This window comes from Crocodylus siamensis, chromosome 15 (genome assembly GCF_052110815.1).
Source record: "Crocodylus siamensis isolate JL-2025a chromosome 15, ASM5211081v1, whole genome shotgun sequence".
NCBI classification, from domain to species: Eukaryota; Metazoa; Chordata; order Crocodylia; family Crocodylidae; genus Crocodylus; species Crocodylus siamensis.
The window spans coordinates 5,500,041-5,512,258 of NC_143409.1; the positions used below are offsets into that span (position 1 = coordinate 5,500,041).

The 12,218-nt window shown below is 43.4% G+C and overlaps 2 protein-coding genes across 3 annotated transcripts in view; one reads left to right on the plus strand and one right to left on the minus strand.

The window, feature by feature from the left end:
• The window catches only part of DENND4A (DENN domain containing 4A), a 125,726-nt gene extending 119,741 nt beyond the window's left edge, over positions 1 to 5,985 (plus strand). For both annotated transcript variants that reach the window (XM_090028802.1, XM_090028801.1), the window contains exons 27-32: positions 777 to 984; positions 1,204 to 1,458; positions 2,583 to 2,700; positions 3,384 to 3,546; positions 4,386 to 4,450; positions 4,748 to 5,985. In XM_090028802.1, coding sequence (XP_089884928.1) covers positions 777 to 984; positions 1,204 to 1,458; positions 2,583 to 2,700; positions 3,384 to 3,546; positions 4,386 to 4,450; positions 4,748 to 4,884 — 946 coding nt within the window. In that variant the 3' untranslated portion in view covers positions 4,885 to 5,985. The remainder of the gene's footprint in view (positions 1 to 776; positions 985 to 1,203; positions 1,459 to 2,582; positions 2,701 to 3,383; positions 3,547 to 4,385; positions 4,451 to 4,747) is intronic.
• A 137-nt stretch (positions 5,986 to 6,122) lies between these two features.
• The window catches only part of SLC24A1 (solute carrier family 24 member 1), a 30,617-nt gene continuing 24,521 nt past the window's right edge, over positions 6,123 to 12,218 (minus strand). Inside the window, exons 11-12 of the mRNA XM_090028803.1 lie at positions 11,417 to 11,583; positions 6,123 to 10,969 (exon numbers count right to left, since the gene is read on the minus strand). Of these exons, the coding sequence (XP_089884929.1) occupies positions 10,720 to 10,969; positions 11,417 to 11,583 (417 nt within the window). The 3' untranslated portion in view covers positions 6,123 to 10,719. The remainder of the gene's footprint in view (positions 10,970 to 11,416; positions 11,584 to 12,218) is intronic.

A 12,218-nucleotide genomic window follows, 5' to 3' on the forward strand; every position in this document is an offset into this window, starting at 1 on the left:
TCCTGCACTTAGGGCAGAAGGATCCCATGGGCCGGTGCAGGCTGGGGGATGACTGGCTAAGGAGGAGCTATACAAAAAAGGACTTCAGGGTTACAGTGGACAGTAAGATGGATAGGAGCCAGCAGTGTGCCCTTGTTGCCAAGAAGGTCAAGGGCATCCTGGGATGCATTAGTAGGGGCATTGCCAGTAGATCGAGGGAAGTGATTATTCCCCTCTGTTCAGCACGGGTGAGGCCACATCAAAAGTCCTGCTCCAGTTTTGGGCCCCCCACTACAGAAAGGATGTGGACAAATTGGAGAGAGTCCATCTGAGGGCAGTGAAAATGGTTCAGGGGCTGGGACACATGACTTGTGAGGAGAGGCTGAGGGACCTGGGCCTATTTAGTCTAGAGAAGAGAAGACTGAGGGGTATTTGATAGCAGCCTTCAACTCCCTGCAGGGGGTTGCCAAGAGGATGGAGCTGGGCCGTTCTCAGCGGGGGCAGATGACAGCACAGGGAGCAATGGGCTCAAGCTGCAGCAAGGGAAGTTGAGGTTGGATATTAGGAAAAACTTTCTCACTAGGAGAGTGGTGAAGCTCTGGAAGAGGCTCCTCAGAGAGGTGGTGCAATCTCCATCCTTGGAGGTTTTGAAGACCTCGGTAGACAAAGCCTTGGCTGGGATGATCTAGTTGGGGCTGGTCCTGCTTTGAGCAGGGAGTTGGACTAGATGTGACCTCCTGAGGGCCCTTCCAACCCTCATTTTCTATGATTCTATGAAAGCTAACTTTTCCCCCCAGCAAATCAGAAGAGCAAGACAATACCTGTGCTAGAAGCATCCAGATCCCTTCAGGAAGAAGGCAAAATCCCACAGGACCAGAATGTCCAAGCCACCCTGTAGCACGAAGTATCAGCACTTACGGTCCACTGGAAGAAGATGAGAAGAAGAACCGGAAACTCAGTCATCTTATTCCCACTGGCAGCCTGCCTGCCACTTTGCAAGGAACGGTGCGTGATTTTGTTTCTAAATTTAAGCGACAATATGTTGAGTATGCAGTAGAGTTCAGTAATGCGGGTAGTGCTAATGTCACCTGAAATGACCCTCCTAAAGCTTTCAACAGAAATGAACGTTGTTTATATTCATAATTTCAGCTAGTGGATTTGGGGGTGAGATAGTTATAGATAGCTACATTCCATTTAATTCTATTTCTTTCTTTCCTACAATAGGATCCCCTGGCGCTAGAATGGCACTTACCCAGTCCAGACCCTATAACCGTTCCTTACCTGAGTCCTTTAGTGGTATGGAAGGAGCTTGAAAGCTTACTTGAAAATGAAGGAGACCGTGCGATAACAGTGCCAGATTTTGTAGACCATCATCCTATCGTGTTTTGGAATCTGGTGTGGTACTTCAGGCGGCTGGACCTCCCTAGTAATTTACCAGGATTAATTCTTTCTTCTGAACACTGTAATAAAAACTCAAAGGTATGGAAGAGATAGATAGGGTGGTATTGAATTATGTAGTCTTTCAGGGGTATAAGTTGTAGCTGTGTTGGTCTAAGGACACAGGCAGACAAGGTTCTTTGGGTAAATGTGTTATCTTTTATTAAACCAACTCAGATAGTTGGAAAAATTCTTTGCAAGCTTTCAGGTATAAATACCCGTCATCAAACTGAGGAAGCATCTGCAGTTGGTGTGTCCTCTTCCTGGCAGTAACTAATCCTAATCCTTCATAATCTTTATATGTGGGAATAACTCTTAGTGTCTGGGTAGGTGACATATTTGCATTTGTGTAATCAGCATTATACCAGTGTAAAACAATAGCATACAAATGATCCCCCAAACCAGGGCAACTTTGCCATAATCCTGTTGAGGTTCCCCCCCATGAAGGAGTCAGGTCAAATCCTGCTGGTCTGCTTTACGTTTCTTTAGGCGTTGTCTTTCCATAGTTTATCCTGGGGTAAAGCAAACAAGCTGTGTCCTGCAGCATGGTGCGGTGATAGCTGCCTGGGATCAGAGCTAGCCCATGATAAGCTGCACATCTCTTATGTGCCCCTGTGAAACTTGCAGCAGTGCAAAACCGCCAGAGGATCAGTGTGTTCCTGCTCTGATGCTGGCTCTTACAGCCTGCTGGACCCAGTCCTCAGCTGCTGCAGATTGTCACCGCTGCATTTACTTCAGGTGGAGCAGTCTTTCCATTTCTTAACTCTTGACCTTGGGCCCAGCTGGGCCTGCACTGCATGGAGTGCTCTGGCGAACTTTCATGTGATGCTGCGCTGCCAGGGAGATCACATTCCAGATGTTTTTGCTTTATGCTGCTAAATTGCATGGAGTTGCGGGGAGGGGGTATTGATTCTGGAAGGGCAAGAAGGAGAGAGATCCTGACATCATTTGCACAGCCCTGTGCTTTGGTCTTCACGATTTGGATTCTGGTACCACTTGGAATCAAACAGTGATTTCTCCGTGAACGTTTTCTACAGAGGGTTACAATGAACACTTCTGTACAGCATAGTGGTAGGTCAGCGGCTATCAGTCACATACAGAAGACGGGTGCTGTGATGGTGTAAAAAAGCAATCCTTTAGACTCATGTCTTCGTTTTCTCCTTCAGATTCCACGGAATTGCATGTCGGAGGACAGTAAGTATGTTCTCATTCAGATGCTGTGGGACAACATGAAGCTGCACCAGGACCCGCGGCAGCCCCTGTATATTCTGTGGAACGCCCAGAGTGAGTTCCTTCCTTCGGGGCATGAGTCGTTTTGGTTCGGGGCATCTAAAGAATGCCTCTGTGGTTTGATAATCCAGAGAGATACGCTACTGATTTTTGATCACACCGCTTTCTTTGTCTTGCAGGTCAAAATCGCACTCTTTTGTTTGAGAGTGAGTGTTACGTTCGGTGTTGCTATTGCTACAGTTTCTGTGACTTTTTTTTTGTGTGGGCGTGTGTTTTACAGTAGACCTCAGCTTTCAGCATATTGCTTGAGCATTTTTTTTTCCTGGTATCTTGGTTTCAAATTGTAGACCAACATTTCTAGTCGGTTGTTTTTTTTTCAAATAGCGGAGGGGGGCAATAGAGAGGAATCTCCAGTTCCTCCCTGCAGTCCGTGCGTTCTTATTTTAGAATTAAGGGTCAGCTGTTTTGTTTTTGTGTTTAGTAAGTAATTGGTCATCCTGCAAACTGTACAGTCTGACCGTGGTTGGTAGGCCTGTTTCTGGCTGTACCCTTTTGGTTTTCTTCTGTATACCTGTTCCATTTCTTTTACTTTGATGCTGTTCTGAGCTGGTGCTTATCTATTATTTTTTGATAACTTGTATATCATGTTTTTTGTCGCTTTTCACTGCATTTTATTTTTCTCATGCCTTTTTACTGCATGCTTCTGCTAATGCCAATTACGGTCTTTTTCTTTGCAGCTCAGAAGTATCCAGTAGTCCATTTACTGCAGAAAGATGATGACTCCTTCAATCAGGAGCTCTTGAGAAGCATGGTGAAAAGTATCAAGATGAATGATGTCTATGGGCCTATGAGTCAAATCCTGGAGAGATTGAACAAATGGCCACACATTAAAAGGCAGAGGTAGGAATACACCTGTGACATTTGAAGCAGACTTTTACAGTAAGCCCAGTATTGCCGTTTGGAGAATACTTCCAATGGTTTACAACTGTCCCGTGTGGTCAGCAGTGTTTGCATGCGCGTGTCGTCTAATGCTCAATATTTTTAACAGTAAAAAATCCAGAAAAGGAAATATCTTCAGAATGCATGAACAAATTCGGCATAAAATTATTTTAATTTCATATTCTTTATTCTCTTTCTCTGCTTTCTCCCTTCTTTTTTCCTGCTGCTGCATTGGGGCGGGGGTCAAGAGGAAGAGAGGAGAATCACTTTCTTTTGTTTGGACTTTTTAAATTATTTTTCCCTACTGAGTGAATGGAGTAAAAAGTAGGAGACATGTACGCTCATTAAAATGAATAAATTGTTAGTCCCCAGAGTAAAAGTTTTTTGTGGAAAATCCTTTTCTATCAAAGTGTTTTTTCTTAAAGCCAAGTGAGGGAGGGAGAGACTTGACAGTTTTCTCTGTTCAGTGTGTGCGTGAGCCAGCACTTGTAAGTCTGCATCTGTGCTCATGTGCAGACCCTCATCTGGCCTCTGCTGATTTCCCTGGGGGGTTGATCAGGCCTTTAGATGATGAACTCCTACTGGGGGGCAGCACATCACTTTGCTGATGTGAGCAGTGCTGGGTTCAGTAGGTAGGACTTGCCAAGGTGGGATTTTGTAACTATTGTACTTGTATAACTACTGCGCTTTTCCTTAAGTTTTAACCTGATGTTTGGAATGGTCGGAAATGTCCACCCCTCCCAGACTGTTGTACGAGATGATTTTTCTGGTTTTACATTGATGTTTCTTTTACATTTTAGGAGCCTGTATAGAGAAATATTATTTCTTTCCCTTGTTGCTCTAGGAAGAGATAACATCGATATAGGTAAGCAATAAACATGGATTTTGCATGTACACAAACCCTTCAGCTTTTGAGAAGCAAATGTTTATCTTGATTTATTAGAATCAATCACAAGTAATTGAACAGAATTAGAATAATTCTAATTATTAGTATGCATCTTTCTGTAATCCTGCTAAGATCGGCATCCCGGCATGTGCATTTTCAGTATATCTTGTGTTGAAAACAAGTGACATTTCATGGCCTCTGGCATTAATCGCAGCTGCACTCAGTAAATATGAGCAGTACACAGACTATCTTTTTTTATTATTATTATTTCTGCAGATGCTTTTGATAGAGAATATAAAATGGCCTATGATCGTCTCACAGCAAATCAGGTCAAAAATACTCATAACTGTGACAGACCACCAAGCACTGGAGTGATGGAGTGCCGGAAGATTTTTGGAGAACCATACCTTTAAATAAGAAGTTGCAATGTGACGTAGACATGTAAAATGCCACTTGGGTCACAAAGATCATCTCTCGGTCATTGGTGTTCAAAAATGTTTCCAATGTTACCATGGCAGAAGGCCCTGGAGAAATTAAGCCTGTAGAGAGTTACAGAAATGGCTGTGGGGTGAGGAACGTGCCAAAAACCGTTTCCCTGTTCCTCCTCTGCTCTGCTGATCACTTAGTGAAGTGGGGACCCCGACCTAAATTAAATTTTTAATGAGGAACAACCCTTAACAGTCCTTTGAGAACTTTTGGGAAAGACAGGCAAAAATAATGCACTGAAACAAGCATGAGCAAAGTAAATCCTGCAAAATCTCTTGTTTACATAGCATATTGGCAGTGTGGTGAAAAGCAGACAGAGCTGTATTATATAGACTGGTCATTGTGTATAGCAAACTGATATTTTTTAAATTTTTTTTAATTACTATAGTGAATTTTAAAGGAACTTATTGCATAAGCAATACAGTGCTCTTTTGTTTCCTCACAGTACGCTGCTGTTCATAGTAATTTGTCCTGTTAGTTTTTGAAGTCATTTGTTTTCAAAGTAGTCTAAAATTTCAACACCACCCTAGAGAACACTCTGGGGTCAATATTTCTCTTGTGCACATACAAAAGGATGTACTACCACTGCAGTTAGATGAAGTGTGGCAAATGTGTGTGAAGTGATGGTAACTAGCACACTGCTGGCTTTGTAAAAGAAGCTTTTTCTGTAGAGATCCCACGCTGAATTCTGCAGAGATCCCATGCGCACATGGAAAGATCCCATGATGTATTTTGTGGGCATCCAACACTACTTAGCTGTCAGCTAAGATATATATGTATATACAGATATAAATGACAAGGTGTATGGTACATAGCTTACAAAACTATCTCCATATAATATGTACAGTACCACCTGTGTAGGTGTATTTGAAATGCCCTAAGTACAGCACTTGGTTCATGCTTGTCCAAAGTCCCTTTTCTTTTTTAATCAGAAACTAGATATGATAAGTATGCCGCATAAGATACATAGGGAATGTAATCTACTAGGGTATATTGTGTATAATTAGATGTATTTGGAATGTCTGATTGTTTTATTTCACAGGCCACATAGTACAACACAGTAACTCATTGTGTAAAGAATGATGCTGCATAACTCCCCACCCTGGAGTCATGCTTTAAAGGTCTAGAATTTCAGAACATGTTACATTTCCTCTCTCTCATCCACAGTGCGGTTCTACGCATTCGAAAGTGGGATACATAGATACGGTCTCATAGGTCCTATATGTTAGTACCTTTCCTCACCTCTTCCCATGGTAGAAGTGGAACCTTAAGTCTGAGAGATGGATGCTACTGAATTAAATCAGAACATCCTGTATTTTCTTGCATGCCACGGGTACTCTTCCCCCTCACGATCAGCCCCTTAAATTGGGGTGTGTGTATTAAGTGGGGAAGCTGCTGGAAGGAAGCAAGTCTGGAGACACTATGTATGTCATGCAGGTCTACACGTGATCGTCAGCTACATCGCTGTAGCTGGCACTCCCCCTGTATAGCACGCCACTATGGTGACATAGTGGCAAAATCTAACCATGCGCCGCGTGCACAGTGCGGTAACAGCCTGTGACGTAGATGCACCCTGTGTCACACAACTGGCCGTGGGTCTGGAAATTTTTTCTTGCGTTCTGCCTTCTATAAACAGGATGCGTCTCTTATTTGAGGCATGTTGTATGCAAGAAAATACAGTACTTATCTGCTTTGATCCTATTGCTTTGCTTTCAGTGTGGGGTTTGTGTGTGCTTGTGTTATGGTAATCCTGATTGTTTACTCTTAACAAAATTGATACCCATCTCTGTTTATAGTATCTTAATTTATTCCCATTAGTCTTTAGGCTGGGTTTGCTTGCCTGCAGATACTTCTAAGCTTCTCTAGTTTACATGAGCTGTCGTACAGCGGTATTGAACTGGAAAGGCTCTACCTCCACGTGCTTGCTTCCCTTCATGCAGCTCCAAACACTCTCCCTGACAGACTGGAACACTTGGGGGTCCATCCTATTCCCACTGAAGCAAATTGTAAAATATTCATTGACTTCATTATTATTAAATGGAAGTAAGATCAGGCCTTGAGGCATTGACGCTGCTGTGGCGCACCAAAAAAAGCCAACAGCATCCTGGGTTGTATTGACAACTACAACACTTGCAAATCAAGGAAGTGATTCTACTATTCAGTGCTGGTGAGGCCTTAGTCCTGTGTCCCATTTTGGGCCCCCAGCTCAAGAAGGACTAAGGGCCTGGGAAGGAGGACTTATAAGGAAAAGCTGAAAGAGGTAGGGTTATTTAGGGTGGGGAAGAGAAGACCTAGGCAGGATTTAGTAAGCCTTCAAATTCTTGAAGGGCGATTACAGAGAGGATGGAGATGGGCTTGTCTCGGTGAGTGTAGCAGACAGTGGCCTCACACAGGAAGGTTTTAGAATTTGTAGCACAGCGGTTTGATGCTACAAGCAGGATTCATCTCGACTCAAGTACAGTCCTGTTGGCTACACCTTTCCTGTAGTAATACCTCTTCTTTGACATGCTGCTAAATAGGAAGGTAGCTGAGCTCAGACAGTTCTTTGTTTGAGGTAGAGCTAATAATATCACATTGTCGCCTGTTTATCTGAGGATGCTTTATTTTGCAGTTCCCACTTCTTTAAAATGTTCTTCCCTCGTGGCGTAGCTACTGTGTAATCACCCAGCTTCACGATAACTCCCTCGGTATGCGGTAAATACACACTCACTTCATTCTTCTCAACCCATGTGCTGAATCCACAGTAACTGCTTTCACACCTACTGGCTGTAAGTACCCAGTAACATGCATGCCTGTGCTGCAGCTTGCAGTGGCTACATCGTACTTGCCAAGTAAAAGGTGCATACAATAGTTGTCTTGTTGGTGCATGATAGGCCTCACATTGTGCTGTGCAGAAGTGTCCACAGCCCTTCTTGATCCTATTTTGTTCTGCAGTTACTACTACTTGAGCCAGTGTTTTATAACTATAATACCTGATCCTTTATACCTGATAGCTATGAAGGAGGATAGGTTGTTTCCTCCAGAGCCACCACTGATTGGTGTTGCAGGGATGTGTAGACAGCTGCAAGGCGGGCTCCACCCCTTCACATTTTAGACTGGCTCAAGTCTAGTCCCAGAGCCAAGTCTGTCTTACTGGTTCCTTCTGCAGCAGCTGGGCACTTGTGCCGACACAGGAATACATCGGCATTTCCCATTCGTGTTCGGTCTTCCCCTTTTGGCCTAGCACATGAGTACTATCTACCACCTTCGTTTTAGAAGCCCAGACAAGTCTGCCAGCTTGTGCAGGTCTGAGCGGTCGTATTAGGATTGCTAAGAGCACGCACCACAGCCTGAGGAGCGGTCTGTGGAATTTTATTTTGGGTGAGCAACTCAAAGTGCGCTGGCCCCTTCTGCCTGCATCTCAGACACCTGGCTGATGCTGATTTTGTGCAGGCTCCAAACAAATGCCTTGTTGGACTTTCCTTTATCAAGTGAAATCATTACACTTACCTTTGGAGTAATCCTTTTACAGCCTGCTGCAAGGCATCCCGCTGCAGAAACACATACAAGTCCATTGGCAATACTAACCTACTTGTAGATAAATGGGAAGCTGTTACACCTTGGGGTAGGTCCTGGAAGGCGGAAGGTTTTTAAGCATCATACAATCCAATATTGAAATAATTTTCAAACCTCAGTTTTTTATTGAAAAAAAATCAGTTTGATTCTATTTTCCAGTACTCCAAGGATGGATAAATGAGAATATTTGAAACATGTATTTTCTATTTAAAATTTTGTACACTGTCAAACCCTTTTCTTCTGTGTAATGAACAGTGTTTCTTTCCAATAAGTTCAAACAAGGGTTTTTACATTTGCAGTGCAATATACTTGCTTTTTTCCTGGATTGCACTGTAGCAGTGGAGGGAAAACTGCTATTAAAGGGAAAACTAGCAAAATGCTATTAAGACCAAATTATTTCTCCATGACTGCTAAATAGTGCCCATTGCCATGAAGTTTGCTCTTGATACAATTCTGGCCTTTATAAATGAGATGGATTCTTATGTTTCTGCTGAAATTCATTAAATCTTTTCTTTTTACCCCAAAATTTAAAAAAAAATTTTGCCTGTAAAATCTTCATATAAGAAATGGAAGGTGCAATTGCTGGTTTCAGAGAGAGGGATATTTCTGAGTATTATAATCTCACTAGGATTTCAAAATGGTACTCAGTTAATCCGTAAACAGCACTTTTTAAATGAATGCCTGTAGATTTGTAAATATGTAACGTTTACACTGTATTTACCAAAAACATCGGTATGTTGGAGGTTTATTTTGGATTGTAGTTCATTTAAAGTACATAGGTCAATGTTCACAATGATGGGGGAAAAAAACTTTTTCTGTCTCATCCAAAAAGATAAAATGGATCTATTCAGAGTTTTACAATAAATCCAATAAAAAACTAAAATATCTCAATATGGTTATTTTCATTTAAATTTTATTAAATGGCTTAAGAATGACGGAAGTGTCTGTAATGTTTCACTAAGCTACTGGTTTAACTGAGGCATTGGTAACTTTAAACCATACAGATTAATTGATTTATAGTGGATGCCAGTTACATGAACAGTAATCGCATAGCATGGTTCTGCAAAAGACATTTGTGTTAACAGCAGGGGCGGGCGCTGGATGCAAATGTGGTAAGTGTCACAAGTTGGTGTCCGAGAGTGAAAAGCAAATGGGAGCATTTCAGCTTCCTCTTGTGGAACAGTTTCACTTCCTGCTTTCTTGGCCTTGCACTGCTGTGCCATGTGCTGTTCCAGTCCCTGGATCTGCAAAGCCAGCTGCATTCGCAACCTCTTCTGTCCATGCAGGGCCCCAGTGGTTTCTGTTGGACTCCACCAGTGCACTGCAGGATTAGACCCGTGTTCAGAAAGGAGTAGACTGGCTCTTTCAGACCTGCTCCACACCTGGCAAATGCAATCTTTTCCTGAGCACAGACATGGCTTTTCATGCTCTTTCTCTAAAATCTTCAGGGTGAAATCCCCTCCCCTGTTCAGAGGGGCCAGCATAAGGCTTATGTATCAGAGGTAGATCCCATTTAAGCCCTATTTTGATGGGGGAGATATAGAAGGTCACTAGCAGGTAAGTGCTTGTACTGGCCCTGTCCACAGAGATGAACTTCACTCTCAGGGCAAGTGTCTATGGGGAAGTCGTTGTGAAATAGCTATGATGCAGATTTAGAGCACAGAACTCCTTGCATGGACACTAGGCTAATCCACTTCCAAAATGTGGCATTTGTGCAGAATTGCTGTTCCTGACTAGCTCTCCTGCACTTCTCACTGTGTAAAGCTTCCCTGGGGGTCTGACCCATGCACATTGAAAGCTAGGACAAAGCTCCATTGACTTTCGCAGGTTTAAGATGGACCAGTCTGATGATTAATTTGGGATCTGATCCTGCAAAAGTGTACACTTGTGTTTAATGTTACCCTGAAGTCAGCTGCCACTCTCAGCACGTGTGTAAATCCTGGCAGGGCTCAGTGCATCAGGCTTGCTTCTTTGACACTTAGAAACATGGTTGGGTTGTTTAGAGACAAAGCTTTAAGCATTTAGTTTTCAAACATCTTGGTAACAAAACTTGTGTGAATTTGTCAAAAGGTCATTAAAGCTCGGGTTTGCAGGCAGTTTGTTTCGAATCAGTAAAATACAGAGCTACCGTAAACCCCTGCTCGCATTCATTTATGTGTACACTGAGATCTCCTTTACAAGAACATGTGTCCTGGCTTGTCCAGCCTTCATACAGATACTGGGCAGGATATGATCCTATCTTCAAGCATCACGCTGACAATAAGAAACACAAAGTACAGAGCAAACATGGTGAACCCCAAGAACTTGTTCATCTTCCACTTGGATGTGGCGATTGAGATGATCACAAACAGGAGCATGAGGAAGAGCAGAACGATTGCGCAAAACAGGCCATTACTGCTGACGGGAACCGATTTGAATCCGTTGAAGAGGGAATAAAGGAACCAAGGAACTGGCAGACTGCAGCAAGGGGGAAAACATTGAAAAGACGTGTTAAAGTTGATCATGCTAAGTGCAAATCTACACTGATACAGTGCGCAGGGCAACTATGTGCGTAACCTTCCTTGATCTAGATTCATGAGGATTTCTCTTGCTTTCCACCTTTGGAAGGGAGTTTGGGAGGATGACCTTCTACACTTCTGTAATGCCTTCCATGCTGGAGACTCGGAACGATTTACTGGCATTCGGGAGTTGAGCCGTCTTCCCTCACCGGCATGTAGAATCTTTTTTTCTCCCTTGGTTAACTAAAGAAACACTTTTCAAAGGACCATGGGTAATGGATGGCCCAGCTGCCCTTCTGCTGGTTTCGTGCTACAATAGAACTAACGAACAAGACTTTCTTTGGAAAAGAGATGCAGTGTTTTGAACTTTCACATGAACACATGTTAATGCAGGGGTAATACTCACCCCACGGTGATATCGAAAATGTTGCTACCCACAGAGCTGGAGACGGCCATGTCGCCCAAACCTTTGCGAGCAACAATGACGCTTGTGATGAGGTCAGGGATGGAAGTCCCTGCGGCCAGGATCGTCAAGCCCATAATCTCCTCCGAAATCCCAATTGTTTCACCAACCTAATCAACAGCAAGAACAAAGGGTCCTTAATTCCCTCTTCCAGGCCTGCAGGTGAGTGGCCATGTTTGGGTCAGTTCTCCAAAGTGCTAAAGCCTATTTCTGGTTTTCAGAATGCGATGGCACGGGGCTGACTTCAAGTCCCTTCTTTTGATGTGTGTTGTCTTGCCTTAACCCCTTCTACCTGCAAAGTTAGGCCTCAGGCATGGGTAAGTGTCTGCCCATCATGCCTCTTCAAAGGCCTCCAGAACGGGCATTCTCTTGACTCGCAACAAATTTAAAACTGGCCTAAGTGCCACCTATGTACAGGCTGAGAGTGATCCTTATCTGCACAACAGTACTGGAGTTGGGAGCCAGTCCATTTGGCGATAGGTATCTGCAGACTCCAGGCAGAAGCCGACAGTTCAGATGAGTTTATAGCTTGATCAGCTATAAACAGGGTGTGCCGTATACCACCACACAGATGATAGACCCAGTTCTGCACAGTGCTGAACACCCCCATCTCCCTCTGGATATCAAAGACCAAGGCAATGGGAGTTGAGGTCACTTACTTACTATCTAGCAAGATTGGGGTCTATATTCTGTAGAATTTTAGCGAGATGAGGGATAATCTGTCCTGCCTGGACATGTGCGTCCA